This window comes from Talpa occidentalis, unplaced genomic scaffold (assembly GCF_014898055.3).
Source record: "Talpa occidentalis isolate TD23 unplaced genomic scaffold, MPIMG_talOcc4v2.1 talOcc4.3, whole genome shotgun sequence".
Classification (NCBI taxonomy): Eukaryota; Metazoa; Chordata; class Mammalia; order Eulipotyphla; family Talpidae; genus Talpa; species Talpa occidentalis.
The window spans coordinates 146,349,156-146,367,617 of NW_023603184.1; the positions used below are offsets into that span (position 1 = coordinate 146,349,156).

Consider the following 18,462-nt stretch of genomic DNA (forward strand, 5'->3'; position numbering starts at 1 on the left):
CACTGATACAGTCTAAAGGCCTTATTCACATTTCACCAGTTTTCTGGGGGGGGGTGTATGTGTGTACGTACGTATGTATGTACGTACATGTACGTGTGTAGTGTGTACAGTTATGTCACATGTGTAGCTGTGGCTGTGTGGCTTTTTTATCCAACACCACAGTCAAGATACAGAATTGCTCCTTTTCCACAAGGCCCCCTCTTGATATTCCTTCATAGTCACCCCCTTTTCCTCTCCCTGAATCCCTAACGCTTGCTGGCAACCACTAATTTATTTTCCAAACCCATAATTTTGTTATTTCAAGAATGTTTTAAAAATAAAGTCATATAGTATGTAACCCTTTGAGATAGACTTTCTTTCACTCCATTTAGTTCCCTTGGAGTCTAGGAGAGTAATTGAATCAATAATGTCCTTTTGACTGCTGAGTAGTATTCTGAACCCCAGTGTGTTTAACCATTAACTAGTTATAGGACATCTGTGCTGTTTCTAGTTTGGGGCTATTAACAAATGAAGCTACCATGAACATTTTTGTGTGTCAGTGCTCAAGAGTGTGATACCAAGGCCAAGTGGTGAGTGCCTGTTGCATTTTATAAGAAACCCCCAAACTCTTCCAGAGTTCCTATGCCATTTTGCATTCCTACTAGCTGCATTTCAGTTAGCGAGTGCATGCCCAGTTCCAGGTGTATTGGGAAGACAGACATGGCAGAGGATGAACTTTGTACAAAAACTCTGGTAGCAAGGAGACCGGAAGGGTAAGGAGGAGAAGCATGATTCTAGACTAGACTTCTGAGGGAGAATTGAGAGGATTTATTTGCTGGTCAGCTGCAGTTCATTCCAGGTTCACATATCCTGTGACCTGTCTTCTACCCACCAGCTATTTTCCAGGGCCTAAGTCAATAAAGTGTGCCCTACACCTGCCCATTTCTTATTTCTCTAAAGAAAGTTTTATTAGACACAGCCACAGCCGCCATCCATCTACGTGTGGACTGTGGCGGCTTTGCTGCGGCTGTGGCAGAACTGAGTAGTTGTGACAGAAACCGTATGACCTAAAGAACACTACTTATCTGGAGAAATTGATAGATGCTTCTAATGAGCTAGATCTTAGCAGGGATCTCATTTTGGTTAGAAATTGGAGGGGCTGGGGCAAGGAGCGAGTGAGCATGCGTGTGTGCGTGTGTGCGTGTGTGTGTGTGTGTGTGTGTTTTGCTATTCATGTTCCACATCTGTGCAGAGGAGACTGGTGAAACAGCTAGGCTTCACTTTCAGGGGCTCTTTCTCCCTTTATCTGTTTTTTCACTTTTATGTTATCTTAATTTGGATATTAGGATTCTACAAAAGACTTCTATTTTGAAAAATGGTGGCAAACAGGAGGAGTTGGGAGTAAGATATGGCTCCAAAGTGCTTAAAAACCACTGATTTAAATAACATCTGACGTTTTTCAACACGTAAGATGCTGTGACATACATCTGAAGAGGTGTGAGTGACCTGTACCTCTGAATCCCCTAATCCCATGCAGTGCTGTAAAAACAATACTACCTCAATTTAACATTTGAAATAAAAAAATCTTTCTTAAGACACCATGATACCATACTGCGGCAACTGCACTTCAAACATAATTCAGTCAACTCAGAATTAATTTTCCCTGCCCCAGAATTGGCCTCCCTGACTGGCTTGAGAATGCTCCTTGTTAGCCCTGGCTCAAAACCTGAAAGTCATCAGTCTTTCTCTTCAGCAGCTGTGGCCCTATTCGTTTGAAATCGCAGGGCGGGGGAAGGGTGGAGTGGGGTGGGATGTGAGGAGACTGAAAGCCGTGACTGCTCCCTCTTTGTCTCTTCATGAGCGCTCCACCCTGTAAGTGGTGTGGGCTGTGCGCGAGATGATGCTTCCTTAAGTCTAGTCGTTTTAATTGATTTCTGTGTATCTGTATGAAGCAGTGTGTTCTGACATCTGTTCATTCCAAAAATTGGAAAAATACAACAAAGGAAAAAAATGAAGCTCATCGTAATTCACTACCATATGAGATGACTGCTAGTGATTAGCCTAATGGAATATGTTCTCATTCATATTCTAGGGCTCTCGCTGTGGGGCAAGTAAGTAAATGAGCTTGGAATCATGCTATTCTGTGGCTTAGGCTTATTTTTAAATTTAATGTTACCATCAAGCCTGTCAATCTAGGCCCACGTTATTTCCAGTTTGCCATGGTTTTCCATTTTACAGGATGCGCCATAATTTAACCAGTTCAGTGGAATACCTTTTATTTTGAACTCTTTGCCATTGTAATTAACACTGCATGAACATACAGTTTTGTGTAGTTGACTCCCTGAAGGTAAATTCCTAGAAGTATAATTGGTGCTTCAGAGGGATTTACCTTTTCAGTCTTAATAATCTCCCAACTGAGCTACTTCGGGGAGGGGATTACACCTTTGAGACATGTGAAATTACCCTACAATAAAGTTGCACCAATTTATTTTTCTACTGTAAGTGTATCATCTAAAAGCTTCCCTCTGATAGAAGGGGGAAAAACTTTAAAATAACTGTAAGATTGTTGTTATTATAAAGTAGAATATCTTTTTGAGGCTATTTACCTATTTTAATTTGATTTTTCCACTACTAGTGTATCTATTAATAGAAGTCTTTTGCCTTTGATTGAAGAAAAGTAAATTTAATATTTTAAGCTTATTATTATTTTTTATTAAGTTTATTTAAGTTATTATGAATAATAAAGTTAAAATATGCATTATTATGAATATTAGAATATCCTTTCAGTGTATTTACCTTTTAATTTCTGATTTAGTCATTTCTATATTTTAACCATTTTATTCTTGCTGTATTTCTTTTTAAGTGTGCCTTATATATTAAGGTTAGGCTTAACCATTAACAATTGGAGCAAGGGAGAGCAGACCCAGTCTTATCCCCACCAGACAGTCCTGTACCTTCATGTTAGTAGCCATCTTGCCACCTCTCACCTCCTCCTAGAAGGCCACTTGTGGATCTGCCAAGTAGCTGGTGTGTCGGGTTCCAAGGAGGAAAAGGTGGTAAGGGCTGTGAACCCAGTGGGACACAGTCTGGAAACATTAATGGGCATATCCTTGAATCTTCTAAAATTGTATTTTTGGTCCCTACTTTGTATCTGAGCTATTGCGTTTGAGGTTGGTGAAATAGGACAGTGATGGGTACTGTGGGTTTTAAGACAAGAGATTAAATAACGAAACCTGAGTTTTTGGAAGTCTGGAATAGGCTATTTGTGTCACTGCTTGCCTTCCCAGTTGCTTGATTTTCCACTTTGTTTTTCTGGTGGGAAAGCAGACGGGGAAAAGTCTCACAGCCACAGTTCTGATCAGGGAAGTTATTGTGGACCCTTAAAAATTTGAAGTAGTTGCTTGTCTCTCACCCTGGGAGGGAAATATATTTCTTAGGGTGTTACTAGTGAGGCGAGGAATTAGGTATGAACTCTGAAATGTTGGTTACTGCTTAAGTAGATCCACTTAGTCATAGTTTGAAAGTATTTTTGAAGGTACTAATTAAAAGGTAAGTTATTACCAATCATTTGTATGTGGAAGTCAGTGAGACTTCATGAAACAGGGTTCGATGGCCTGGCCCCCTGGCAGGTAGGAACCCTGCTTCTCAGCTAAGCCAAGACTGAGAAGCTCTGCCCAGACCCTCCCATGTGGCTCAGCTCTGCCAGCTGCCCCGGAGTAAGCCCCTTCTCAAAAGCTGCATGAAAATAAATGCTCCTCTCACCCAAACAAGTCAACCGTGAGGGAGGTAGTGAGGCCCAAGACACATCATTTTCCAGTCACTGAGGGGCTTGCCACGGGGAGGGGTATTCACTCCCACGCTTCTATTCATGACCGTGTGTTTATAACAGTTGCCTGCTGTTCCTACTCTGTGCCCTTGAAACTCAATATGAGGCTTAACCAGCCACACGAGTGTAGCGTCTGTGTCTCAGAACACTGTGTTCACTGACCAGATGCCCCACACCGTCCAGGCACTTGACAGAGTCGTGAAGTTGGGCCATGTGAAAATCCCCGCATTAGGCCTGGGTGGACTAGGGGGTGTAAGAAGTGTACACACGCCCTTTCCAGAGCCCTTGGAGACATGTCAGGGAAACAAAACACATACAAGAACCTGTGGCACTGGAAGGCCAGGGCCTGAACCAAGGTCAAGAGGGAGGAGAGGCTTTCATGAATGCAAGTCCTCCAAGCAGGAGAGGACAACAGGAGCGTTCAGGCTTTCAGGTCCCCTTGAGCAGAGACAGAGATGTCCGGGGGTGAGAGAGTGAGGCTGGCTGTTTAAAATTAGTGATCTTAAGAAATGGAAAGGCTCTCAGTCTTATGGCCCAACATCTGTACAATGCTGTTAACTTCCAGACCGTGCCTTCCATGTAGTTGTAGCTTGTCCTTTGATCTTCTTTAATCTAGAAAAATACCTCAGTCTTTCTTTGACTTGCATGACCTCCACACTGTTGAAATGTACTGCTCAGTCATTTTGTAGACTGCCCCTTCATTTGGGTTTGGCCGGCATTTCCTCATGAGTCAATTCGGGTGATGTCTTTTTGTCAGGAAAGTCTCATATGTGATGCTCTGCCCTTAGTGGTGCTCCTTGTCAGGAGGTACGTGAGGGCAGAATCTCCTCAATGTTCACTTCAGTCCTGGGGTTAAGCTGGTGGCTTCACAGGAGAGTACTATTGTTGCTTTTCCTTTCGTCTCTAATAAGGAGGACGTTTTTGGAAGTCCTCCAAGTGATTCTGATGTGTCTCCAAGGTTGAGACAGAGAATGGGCAGAAATAATGTCAAGATGGACTGAGGAAGTAGAGGATGTTTTTACAGGATGTCTCGTCTCCATCTAGAAATTGAAGAGCTAGACGCCGAGATATGAAGTGGAGAAAGAGAGACTAAAGTCTCTTGAGGAAAGTGAAGTAATTTTTAAGTATTTGGTGCTAGGAGTTACTGTTTTGAACTCAACCCAGTTTGAAGGGCTGTTTCTGGCCAGATGGTAGGCATTCGAGCAACGTGAACTGGGCTGTACCAGGTGTGCACTGGTTCCATCGCTTTCTATAGTGCCTATAACCCAGGATGCTGAAGTGGAGGAGGATCCAGTAAATGGCCCCCAGCACCCCTGAGGAGAGTGAGAGCTGTGAGCATGGTGGAGCCATGGCAAGCAGCTTAGCAGGCCAGGAAACTGGCATCAGAGAGCCCTTCCTGGGGTTAGGCATCTGGATGAGCTCAGCAGCTGGGAAGGGTACAGGGCTGGAGGAGCTGTAAGTGGGAGCAGCTTACTCAGTAGGTGTGCGGGGACAGGCAAGGAGATGGCAGTCTCGGGGACGTGGCCAGAGAGGCGAGGCCGGGAGCTCACTGCTGCAGTGCAGCAGACCCGAGCTGGAGCTGCTGCCGGGGTGGTGCTGACATGTGCCTGTGAAGGCAGCCAAGTGAGAGCTGAGCAGAAACCACCACAGGTATTTGTTCTGCGAGTGCATCTTCATTTGGCAGGCACATTTTGAGACATTTTGAAAAACAGAAACTGAAAGCTGTTTGTGGAATTTCTGAGTAGACTAGCTACCTCGATTCACAGATAAACCCCCTTCTTCCCTTTCAAGAGACAACACTGTCACCCACATTACAGGTGCGGGGAAAGGCCAGTGGAATTCTCTCACCTGGTAACCATTATACTCATCTACCTGTGTGAACCCTCACCTTCTGGATACCACTCACCTCCTACCTTCTGAGGGACTCCCCTGTCCTGTCATGTCCCTCTCATGCAGTCAACTCCCTTCTCAGTTGATTTTGTCTATCAGTTTTAAAATATGAGTAAATATTCAACTTCTTAAACTTTTCTGATCATGTTTTGGTAATATTTGAACATACTTCTTCCTTTCTTTTTTTTAAAGCTTTTGTTTAATCAATTTGTAATTGTCCAGATCTCACAAATATTTGAAATAAGCCTAAAAATAAAAGTTGTCGATTGAAATAGGGACTTAAACTCTTATCAGGACTGCTAATACGTTATTATAAAGCTCATTAATTTCGTTTTTCTTTCACGGTCTGCTCTGATTACCTCACAGAGGTCTGGTAACTGGCCATGGGAGGCCCCACTGAAAGTCTCTACCCCACTGCTGCAATCTTACTTGTGTATCATTTGCGTCAGCTTTTCATCTAAGCCCTGTTCTAGTCTTGAGGCTTTGGGGATGCATATTTTGGGGGCACTTTTTTCAGGATGTGGTTGGGAGACCAACTTACAGACGTGCCTAATTAGCTGTCACAGCTCTTGTCTTGTAAGCCACCTGTAAGCACTGGGCTGGAGGAGAAGGAGACAGGCTTTAGTCACAAATCACAAGGAAAACACAATTATAGACAACTATAGAAACACTTCTGTAAAGAAGAATTTAAGAAATGACTTACCTCAAGGAACTTCTCTTCAGAAGTGATCACCAAGCTGAGCAATGAAGGAAGAGTGAGAGCCAGCCAGGAAAATGAGGGCAGGACTTGTGCACAAAGACATTCCAAGAATAGGAAATGGCATGTGCAAGGGCCCCGAGAGAAGAGCCATCCTAGCAGAGCACCAGCTGGAGGTGGTGGGGAGGAGGCGGGGTGCGGGTAAGGTCAGGGACTGTTGGCCAGGCCACGCTGCATGGCACAGGTGGTGGGAAGATGGGATTTTCTGCAGGCTGAGAGCAATAGCCATTGAAGCATTTTAAGGAGAGGGACTGTGTTGATTGTATTTGTGTTGTGAAAAGGTATACTTTTGATTTGGAGAATGGATTGTAGGGGATCCGGGGAAACCAGTTAAGAGGCAGTGAGTGGATTTAGGAGGCTTGCGCTGACTGAGGTATTCAGGTGGGTGAAGAAGAGGGAAGAATTGAAAATGACTCCTTGGTGTCTGACCGGTCCAATACCATCGTAGTGGTATCACTCCCTGAAGTAAGGATAGGGAAGAACACCAGGTCTTCGGCAAGATCGCGAGTCCTATTTTCCGTGATTTCAGTTAGAGGTACCTTGAGACAGCCAAGTGGAGCTATTTCAAGCGGGCTGCTGAATGAGATAGTGAGAGAAATGGATTCGAGATAGGGATCTGGGAGGTATCTGCATTTAGGTGTTGATTAGAGCTGTGGGTGTGGGTGAGATTACTCAGGGAGAGAGGATAGAATGAGAAGAAGGCCAAGTCCCTGTCTTGAGGAATACCTGATATTTAAATGGCCCAGTCAAGGAGAACTAGCTGTGAGACACAGGGAGACAGGCGCAAAGCAACATCACAGGGACAAGGAGTGGTTTTAAAAGAAGGGTGTGACAGACTTCAGGTCCTGCCAAGAGCTCACATGGGATGAGACTGAGTTGTGTTTTTTTTTTTTTGCCAGGCAGGTCATCGATGACTAAGCTGTGGGTTGGGCTGAAGAGTGACTAGGAAAGAGATGTGGGTCATAAACTCAGCAGGTGTTTAGAGAAACGTAATCATGGGAGGTGCAACTGGGCTTGGGGAGCTATGGGAGAGCTTATGCAGTTTTTGCTACTGGGAATCTTCATCCTATTTTAAAACTGGTAGGAAAAAATCAACTGAGAAGGGGGTTGACTGCATGAGAGGGACATGACAGGACAGGGGAGTCCCTCAGAAGGTAGGAGGTGAGTGGTATCCAGAAGGTGAGGGTTCACATGGGTAAATGAGTATAATGGTTACCAGGTGAGAGAATTCCACTGGCCTTTCCCCGCACCTGTAATGTGGGTGACAGTGTTGTCTCTTGAAAGGGAAGAAGGGGGTTTATCTGTGAATCGAGGTAGCTAGTCTACTCAGAAATTCCACAAATAGCTTTCAGTTTCTCTGTTTCTCAAAGAATAGCTGTATTGAGCTGTAACTCACATACCATACAAGTCACCATTGAAAGTGTACTGTTCAGTGGTTTAGTACATTCTCAGATAGGTGTACCTATAACCACAATTTTAGAAGATCTTCATCATGTTAAAGAAACCGGGACCCATTAGCTAGCACCCTTTCCTATCATCTTTTGCTCTCAGGAGAGTATAGAGCATGGCCTGAATTCAGGTTTAAAATTGTACAATGATTTAAAAGAAAAGTATATATAAACTGAGGCATATGAAAGGTTGCTGAGTGTCTCAGAATTTTAATCCAGCCAGAGACAGAAAGGGGGCTGAGAGGCACCACCTAAGGTTACTGGTATAAAATCAATAGCTGATACACTTGGAAAACCTAACAAATGTCAAAGAGAATTATCTAAAAAGTAGAGATTAGTAAAATGAAATTGAAGAAGCAGAGCTTGTAATTATATAGATTATAGGAGAAAACTTATAAATTATTTTTATCTCCTGGCCCAGAAAAAGTACATCCTGGGATACTTAAAATTTGCATATGGGTTGACGACCTCGTGTTCGAAATGTAGGCACTATATTGGAGTGAGAACAGGCTGGAAAGGGCAAAGTTCCTGTTAAATTAAGTTTCATCAAGTGATTTTTAGGAGGAGGATTTATGAACATTTAGTAGTCAATAGAAATCAGCATAACTTAGTAAAAAGATCATACCAAATTAACTTCATTTCATTTTCTGATAGAAAATATGGAGGAAATAGTGTATTTTTTATATCAAAATGTTTAGCAAAACCACTTTTTGAATGTGATGTGAAAACAGGTGTGTGTGTGTAAGTGCCCGAGCAGCCGTGCGGGCTCTTTAGTAGAGCATTGCTGGAAAGAGCAGGTGACTCAAGAGGCGTAATGATGCCTCATCATAGTTATTTCCTGTTAAGCATTTGGTCATTGTCTGAGGCCATGGGAGGCATACCTGTCAGATTTTCAAGCAGTGCTTGTGAAAGACAATAAATTTTAGTTCATGCTAAACTCTCTGAGCATCAATTATAATAGCAGAATTTCTTTGCAGTGCCTTTGCATGGCATCAGCATCTGTGATGGGCAAGTCAAAGTCCGGGGTCTTCTGCATCATTCCGTTCTGGATAGGCTTGAGACTTTCTTCCTACCTTTCTTAGGAGGAGGTGTCTGGAGGAGGCAATGTGCACAGAGTGTGGGTCTGCTAGACTTAAGCAGCCTGTTCACCTACCATTATGGTTACCTACAGTTCTGCATTCCTATACAAAGGTCAGAACTGTCCAGTCACAGTCATATGAGCCAAACCTTACAAGGTGCCTTTCATATCAATCAAGAGCAGAGAGCCTGATCACCCTGGAAGGGTGTGCATCACGAGGTATGACTGGGAATGCCCAGGGAGCTGAGGACGGATGCATAAACTTACTCCCGACTCACACATCATGAGGTATGACCCGGGGGTACGCCCGGGGGGCCGAGGACCAATGTACGACAAGGGACCCCAGAAGCTGACCAGTGGAACGCCTTGTTGATAAGATTAGGACCATAGCCAAGGGTGTGGGGTCCAGTTTCGATGACAACACTTGGTCATCAAGCTGATAACATGGTCAGCAGACTCATTGTCCCCCAAGCCCTAGATGACATTCCTGAGTGTCACCATCCTTTCTCCTTGTCCTCCTAACACACGTAGCTGATGCTCTATGATTGTTCTATCAATAAAAACAGCCAGGATCTTGCCCTCCGCCTCATCCTGCCTTGTGCAGCCTGCTTCACGACACCCATGTCTTCGTCATTGCGGTGTTGCACGACACAACAAGAGAGGAAGGTTAGGATACTGCCCAATCTGCAGTGTGGGCCCAGGACTGGCAGGCAACTTAGTGAAGCACTGATTGTCTTACAGATTCTCTAATAACTGTCTGATTCTGAGATCTGCTAATGCTGAATTACCCGATGCTGGAAATACTTAAGATGAAGCAGTGTAGTCATTTGGTCCGATAAGAAGGTTGCAGAAGAAAGGACCACAGACTAGATGGTTCCTTAGGTAAAATTAAATACGGATGTTCTTTGAGTCTACGGTGAAGTGTATTTCTGATCTTAACTGCTTTTGTTATAAAGCTTTTTATATACATACATATATATCTTCACATAGCTTTAATATTCTGTTGATACTTGAGTCTCCTTTTCAGTGTTTTAGCTATAACTGTGTGGGGTTTTTTTTTTTCCCCAACCCTCTAAATGCTAGCTTTAGGACCTACAGTATGTAACTTGAACTCACGGCAGTCTCCTCGGGAAATTTTATGCTGCTTCACATATGAGAACCTAATGACGTTAGACTCCATACACCCCTTTGGGCTGTTATTGCTGTGTTTTTATTCTGAATATGTCATAGCCTCAGAATACAGTTATTTTCAACAGCCTATTGTTTTTAGACATTAAAAAAAAAATGTTAAAAAAACACTATTTACCCACACTACTAGCTAGCTCTAGTGCTCTTCATTCCTCTGTATACGGATTTTCATCTTGAATCATTTTCCTTCTGTCCATAGGACTTCCTGAACCACTTTCCTGTAGTGCAGGATGCAATCGTCTAGATTTTCTGTGTCTCGAAAATTTTATTTCACCTTAATTTTTGAATATTTTTTTGCTTAGTGCGGAATTCTAAGATATCCTTTTTCCCCTAGAACTTTCATAATGTTCCTCTGCTATCTTGATTTGCCTCATTTCTGTCAAGAAAACTGTTATTTTTTGATTCTTTGTAATTTTTTTTTCTCCTTAGATTGCTTTTTAGAATTTTCTCTTCACTAAATTTAAGCAATTGGATTATTCCGTGCCTTGGTGTATTTTTCTTCCTGTCACTTATGTTTAGGATTTTTAAAAAATTCTTGTTTCCATGGGATTATAGATTTCATCGTGTTTGGGAATTTTTCTGTCATGTCTTAAAATATTTTCTCTTGCCCCCCCCCCCACTGCCTCCCCTTTGAGGACTGTGGTTACTCGTAGTGGACTGTTGGCCTGTAACTCAACGGTGTGGCCTCCCTGTCACCCCTCCCACTGCCCCACCTTGGTCCATCAAGGAATTTTTATTGCTGTCTTCCTGCTTACTAGTTTCTGCTGCAGTATCTCGTTGCTCTCAATCCCATCCGGTGTAATTTTTGTCTTAGATACTGTAGTTTTGATTTCTAAGTGATTGATTTGAGTCTTTTGAAAATGTCTTTTGCATCGCTACTAACATGCTTATTTTTCCCCTAAATACGTTAAATACAATTATAGTAACTTTCCATGTTCCTAAGTATTATTTATGCCAGCTGTGTGATTTGCAGGGCTGTTTCTGTGAATGGTTTTTCTCATTATTGGTGTGTTTTCCAACATACCAATGTGTCTTGATCCTCTCTACACTTGCTTTCAATTTTGTGTGGGGGACCAGAGCAGAGTTTTATCTAGGTCTAATTTTGTCTAGTAACTGAGGCAAAGCCCTTGGAGTGCGCTGCCCTGTGACCTGCTCCTGAGCCTTCTGAGCACTCCCTGTTCTGTTCCCTGGCCTTGGGTGGCGCCTTGCGTGCATGAGCTTATCAGCACTCAGCTGAGGAAGTGAGTCCCTGCAGACCTCTAGTGCCCACTTCTCTCTGGTGCCCTGCCCTGTGGATTCTAGTCTCCTTGGCCTCTGCAGGTCCCAAGTTCTGTCTCATCATCACAGAAACCACCTGTGCACCTGGTTCTCTCCTCCCGTGATGTCACCTGGGCATGCTTCCTTGGCAACAAGCCAGGGCAGTTGTGCGTGTCACGGCAGTCCTTTTCCTTCTCTCACATCACTGCCCTGTGCTGTTTAAAATTCATTGTTTGATGTTTTCTCCTGTTCTTTTAGTCTCTTTCATGTGGAATGGTAAATTGAGCCCTGTTCCTTCATCTTGGCCAGAAGTGACTTTTTGTTTATTGCTAACATTTTAGCTTGCATTCATTTCCTGCTGTCACTCCCTTACCGCTCTGTGCCTTTTCTCTGACAGACCCTGTGCATCTCCCTCCCTCTCACCTGTCCATTCCTATCCCCTAAGTCTTCTTTCCCCCAGTGCTGGAGTCAGCATCTCTCTGCCCTCAGAGTCAGTGCAGGTGCCTCTTCTGGGATGTCTCCCTTCCCTTTCAGGAGGCATTGAACCTTCTCTCCCTGTTCTCTTTCTTCCCTGCATATTATTTTCAGTGTTCCAGTGGACAGTTTCCCCATTGAACATGCATGTTGGTTCCCACATATGCACACGTGTTAATGTTAAGCTCCTGAGGGCGGGAATGGGGTTTGCCCACCTTTGCATCTTGTATGTGAGTCGGTGGGTATGAAATATAAAGATAAGGTATTTAACAAATGTGGGTATGTTTATATGTGTGTTAAACTTGTTTTTCTTCTCTCCCCCAAAATCAGGCTACAGAAGAAGTCTCCAAAAATCTGGTTGCCATGAAGGAAATTCTGTATGGCACAAATGAAAAAGAGCCACAGACAGAGGCGGTCGCACAGCTTGCTCAAGAACTGTATAATAGTGGGCTCCTTAGCACGCTGGTCGCTGATTTACAGCTCATCGACTTTGAGGTAAAAAATCAGCTTCTTACTTTTCAAAAACTGGACCCTCTTCGTGGTCTCTTTCCATGTGTTCTCTCCTTTGAAGCATGTTAAGACTCCTGCTGGCTCCTGGCTCAGGTTACTGACCTTAGCCAGCCCGTCTGCCTGTGCCATCGGCGGAGACAGGGTGGGAACTGGGGGGGGGGGAGGGGTTCAGGCTTAGGTGTTTCCTCACTTACATGAAGCTGCTTAATTTTAATAAACAGCTGCTGGTTTTGGGTTTTTTTTAATCTTTTCTTTTTAAAGATTTATTTATTTATACAAGAACTGGGGTACAGGTCAGAGGCACAGGAGGGTGAGAGGGTTCACCAGAGAGAGCGGGGAGCAGAACAGGCAGACAGACCAAAGACACTGCTGAGGGGAGCAGCAGGCGAGGCAGGAGAGGTCTGCCACACCACGTGGGTTTCTCCCTGGCCGGCAGGGATCGAACTCATGCTGCAGAGGCTGCAGACAGCTTCACAGCGCAGCCACCGGAGAGGCCCAGCAGCTGCTATTTTTCACATAGGTCGCTGGTCCTTGGCTTTTAAGGCATAAACAATCTAGAGAAGACCATACAGGGTTAGATTTTAGCAGTATATGAGCTCTTAGAGAACATGCACTTATGTCTTTTTTCTTTTTTTTCTTTCAAACCTATTAAGAGCTCACTGCAGCAGAGATCATTTGTGTTCTGTTTGCTTGGCACTGCTTTTGAATTTTTAAATTAGGATAACATTTAAGTAGCAGGAGATTTCATACACAGTTTTGACATCTTGGAAAATCTGACTCTGGCCATGTAGGCTGGTAGCCTCAGCTAGAGCAGAGCAGCCACTCTCAGCTGCAAGGTGCTCATACTTGACCGTGCTGCAGACGGTGCCATTTGCTCTTCTGTCTCAGGGTTTGCTTTGCCCATCTGCATCTCCCACCCAGCCCTGTAGGCATTAGAGATTGTTGCCAAGCTTATACGGACAAATTTTTCAGTCTTGATATTTAGTGGATTCATCAGTGAGAATAATGGACCATGAGCCAGTCTGACCAGACTTGTCTGAGAAGCCTGTGTGTGGGTGAAGGGCTCTTCCCTGGCTGAGGGCCGTCTCTTCTCTGTGTGCTTGGATGTCTGTGCAGGTACTTGAAAACCTGGGGGAGAAAATGATGGACATAAAGCCAGCTTCAATTTTGGAGAAGGATGGGATGATACAGCTCACAGATTACTTGAATATAATACTGTTATTCTCTTTCCAATCTGTAGAGCAGATTAGAACTACGATATTTCCCTTTATTATAGCTGGCTTCACGAATATTTGGTAGTGTATCAAATTCCAACAACAGTTTTTATTTCCTCTGCAAAGTTGGTGATGCATGGGAACATCCAGTTCCTTTTTCCACCTATCCCACTCTCAACCCGGACACTAAATTTAATATTTGGGACTTCAAAGACACAGCATTTAAAAGAAGGGCGTGCCCTGGAGACTGGTTATCACAGACTGTTACTGCTCCTGGCCTAGTGTGGGCCCCGAGGGTCTCCGCCCCAGCAAGTTAGCAACTCCCTTCCTCATCTCCAGGCTTGGCAGCCTTGAAACAAGTGACCGTACTGAAATATCTCTTGGAGTCCACTTCTCCATTTTTTTTTTTTTTTTTTGTGTGTTTGTAGTTTTCTGATTATTAAGTCTTCAGCAATGTCCATCTGCTTTGCTGAGTAAAGTACAGGGGTAGAGAAGTTCTCGTCCAAGCTCCTGCTTTATGTGAAACTTGAGCCTTCATTATTAATCTGTGTGAAGTCTTCCCAAGGTAGACCTCGCTTAATGGGGGGATGTGTTTACTTGCCGTTCAAGTTCAGCTTCTTACACAATTCCTTCTTTTTTATTGTACTGGCAGAGTACAGTTTCTCCTCCCACCACTGTAAAGGAAAATATATGTATTGTTTATAACAGGAGCATCCTATTTGAAGCTGCTTCTTTCTTGGGGGCGGGGAGATCAGATTCCTGAACACTGCAAGCCTAGAGCAAGGTTTCATTCTTTGCATGTGTGAGTCAGCATGATTTTGAGAGTCAGACATGGTTAAAATTAATGTAGTATGATTTCACTTTGTTCATGTTAAAGATAGTATCACATTAAAGCAACGAGATTTGGAATTACAGATGATAAAGTAATTGTAGATGAACTAAAGGAAGAATGTCTGAACATTTTTAAGTCAACTATTTAGTTATAAATATCAGATGCCTTGATTTAAGTTTATTTGGGAGGGTGGGTGGACATTTTTATATAATAATTCAGGTAAATGTATTAATAATGTATTTCTAATAGGGCAAGAAAGACGTGGCTCAAATTTTCAACAATATTCTCAGAAGACAAATTGGTACAAGAACTCCTACTGTGGAATACATCTGCACCCAACAGAATATTTTGTTCATGTTATTGAAAGGGTACGTATAATGTGATAACATTCACCTGCTAAGTTGAAAACAAGGGAAGATGGTCTGGGGCAAGACCACAATGGTAAATGCAGCAGTCGGGTCAGCTTAGTTTCCACAGGCCTTGAGCACTCCTCCTGCGTGAAGCCAGCCTGCGACCCAAACTGAGTTTGAAAATGCCCATGGATGTAAAGCTAGGTGGATTGGGAGCCTTTAAGTTAACAAATCACCTGTGGCACCCTCTGAAGAAACAACACAGACATAGTACTAGAAAGAAAAAAATTACTTCAAGTACTTCATCTGTGGTCTCATTTCTCTTCTCTAAGAATTTAATTACTGGTTGTCCCCTCAAAGACACCTTCTCTGGACATAGATGCAGTGTGAGGCAGCACGTGCTGCCTAGCAAAAGGAGCCGGATGCTGCGTTGCCGAACTCGGCCCAGTAAAGAAAGTGTATGTTTGCAAGGTAGAAACCTTTACTTTTTGCCTGCGTGTCCACTCACTTAACCCTCTGAATTTGGATATGCTCAGTGCATCCTCCTGGAATTACTGTTGAACTAAGCAGGCATTTATGTGTGACAAACAAAACCAACAAAATGCTAAAAATAAAACTTTGAAAATAAAGTCCTTCTCTCTTGTCACTGAGCCTCCCTGGTTGGCAAAGCACCTCCCATTGTCTGAGCCCAGAGCTGTGTGCCAGCTCTGGCTCCGGGTGCGTCTGTCTGTCCCCGCATTGCTAGTGTTCCCTTCAATCGGCAGGCAGGCGTTTTACTGGCATGACTGTGGGTGTGAATCAGCTTGCTCTTCTGCCTTTATAGCTTGCCTCACTCTGATTCATATCTCTGTGGTTTAACACTTCCCTCAAGTTCAGACTTGTTTAGACAAAGCCTGAGTCAGTGCGTGTGCTGGATGCCAGCATTTTATTTCCTTCTTTCTATTACTATGTGTTGTTTCTTCAGATGTTGCCATACAGAACTTTGGCATCTGATTTTTGTTGTATCAACTTGGAGTTGCATGTGTAAACATGTAGTGAGTATGCTGAAATTTTGGTGTCTTAGAGCAGTTTCCAGATGCCCCTGTGTACTTTTAAAGCCACTATTTCCTTTTCTGTAGAAAGCAATGGTTATTAATCCTTAAGTTAGTTAAAACCTGATTAACATTTTCATTTAGCGGAGCCAAATGAGAAGAACCTCATTAAATTCTGTGTCAAGTAAGACTTGGAGATACAATTTAAGGAAAGTTTAAAATTGTCATCTGAGCTGACCAGAGAAGAATCTTCAGCTAGGGAGGAGAGGTGGAGAAGCAAGGAGAATATACAACATAGAACTGCAAGGAATAATGTAGCAGATTTTTTCCTACCCCTCACCCAGGCTCGGTACCAGCATCTGTCACCCTCGCCTTCTCTTGAGCCTCCTCACCTGTCGCACCACCGCAACGAACCGCTCTGGTGCTTGATACATAACACGATTTTGTTTTGTTTTTTAACATAATCACATTATGGCTTAGAAAGCTACCATTTCCTAATGCCTCGTCAGTGTTCATATTTCCTTGATTTTCATCACAAAACGGTTATTTTTCAGTTTACTTAACTGAATTTAGTCCCCAGACTGAATTTCGTTGATAAGACTCTTAGGTCTCTTCTAACTTATGATAATTCCTACCCTCTTTTTGCAGTGTGCCATTTGTTACCTGGGTCATTTATTCTGAAGAAGAACCACGTGTCTTGGATCTGCATCCCTGGGGTTTTATGCTCAGGGTTATGTAGACGCCGTTTGTTTCACTAGGTTATTGGGTCCAGAGAGTTGATTAGATTCTGATTCAGCAGAGCGAGAATTCTCCATGGATGGTGCTGGGTGCTTCCTGCTGGGCGGTCCTGGCTTCCCACTTCTGGTTCTGTTCAGATTAGTCAGTGGGTCCAGGTGTAAACTGTTTTTTTATCATAAAATAGTTTTTCATTGACCTTTTTCTTGGCCTTCTAATTTTAGTATCCATAGAGGATCAAAGCTTAGTCTCAAAATGGTGATTTACTGTTACTCCTTTTCTATGCGTTGGGTTTTTCCCCCATTATCAATGACTGAGTTAACCCAAATACATACAGTCTGTATTGGAGAGACAAGATAAACGCTTGATTGTTTTTCACTTTACCATTGTCTAGTATAATCAGCTGGTGCCCTCACCATACCTTTACATGAGCAATACGTTTGTCGTTGTTTTTGTTTTTTAACTTATTTATTGTTGTTGAAATACCATTGTTCCATATCCTTGCCAGGGTTTTGCCAGCCTAGGCTCTCCTCCTCATGCTGGCCACCATCCCCCTCCCACCACCAAGTACCTCTAGTCCTCCCCCAGAGCCCATTGCGCTCTCCCTTCAACCCCACATTCTCTTTCCTCTCCCCCACCCCAAGGCCACAATCTGCGGTCAGCTTTCAAGAGTTACTTTGAAGGTTTTACTTTGACCCTTTGTTTGGTTTTTCTATGTTCCATATATAAGTAACACCATCAGTATTTGTCTTTCTCTGACTTGTTACTTTTTTCAGCGTCATTATGAACTCAAGTCTTGGGGTTCCTTAAAATATATCTGATGTGTCTCAATTCATTGTAGTCTTTATATCCAAATTCTTATGTCTACACTGGCCACCTTGGGCATGGGGAGCTCATTCAGGTTGGCTCCTGTGTCCTTGCGGCAAGACCCTCACCTGTGTTGGGTGGCATCCTTGCTTTAAGACACACGAGGTCCCTTGCTCATTTTGTCCCGATTCCTGCCGCAGACTTGGAAACAACAATTTCTTCTAGGAGCCCTACCTTTTGTGAACTACCTACCTTCTAAGATTTTTGTACTTTTGTTGCTTAATTAGTTTAGCTTATTTTTACAAACACAATGTGTTTATCTGTTCAGGCCATAAGTGCTTGGATGTTAGACATTTGGGGGAGTTTTGCTGCCAATAATAGTATTCATCAGAAATAACATTGTTTCTAGACTCCATCTGGAGGCCATAGGTTTTTCACTGATGATTTAAATGTTAAGGTGCTCTCTGCTCTAGTGCTAACAGGTCAAACAGCATAACTGTTTGCCTTGTACTACAGCACTGATTTGTGGCTTAATCATTTAAGACAAGCTCAACAAGACAAACCACCACTAAAACCTGCCTAGCTTGTACCAAACCATCCTGCCCTGCCTTTCAAGCCTCCTGCTTATTAAAGATCAGTGAAGATGAATTATATGATCAGCTGTTTTGTGAGCAGACATTTTAATCACCAAAGAGCCAATCAGCATTCTAGCTGCCACATCAGAAGTGACACGGGAATGTAGTTCTAATGTTGACGAGGATCTGGGACGAGCTAGTGGGGTGACAGGGTAATGCTAGTAACAGTGATGGGGCAGGGTGTCGGGGACAGGATGTGGGTTCGGGTCAATAAGGCAGAGGTCGCGTCCATCCCCTGTTGCTAAAGGAGAGGGGACTTACGAATGAAATTCCAGGTGATGTGGAATGTGCACACACACGAGGAAAGAATAGTAGTTTCGTGGGAAGGCGTGAGCACTGATTGGCAGCAGCGAGGAGTATGGAGCTGGTCAGAACGGCTTCGGGCTTTGTCTTGTTCTTTCCCCACCACCACCCCTTATCCCTTGGGTCTTTCCTATCCATGTCCATCCCG

The 18,462-nt window shown here is 43.5% G+C and overlaps 1 protein-coding gene across 2 annotated transcripts in view; it reads left to right on the forward strand.

Annotated features, from left to right (window-relative positions):
- The window catches only part of CAB39 (calcium binding protein 39), an 83,312-nt gene that overhangs the window by 46,931 nt on the left and 17,919 nt on the right, over positions 1-18,462 (forward strand). For both annotated transcript variants that reach the window (XM_037524196.2, XM_054700145.1), the window contains 2 exons: positions 12,228-12,392; positions 14,703-14,821. In XM_037524196.2, the coding sequence (XP_037380093.2) occupies positions 12,228-12,392; positions 14,703-14,821 (284 nt within the window). The remainder of the gene's footprint in view (positions 1-12,227; positions 12,393-14,702; positions 14,822-18,462) is intronic.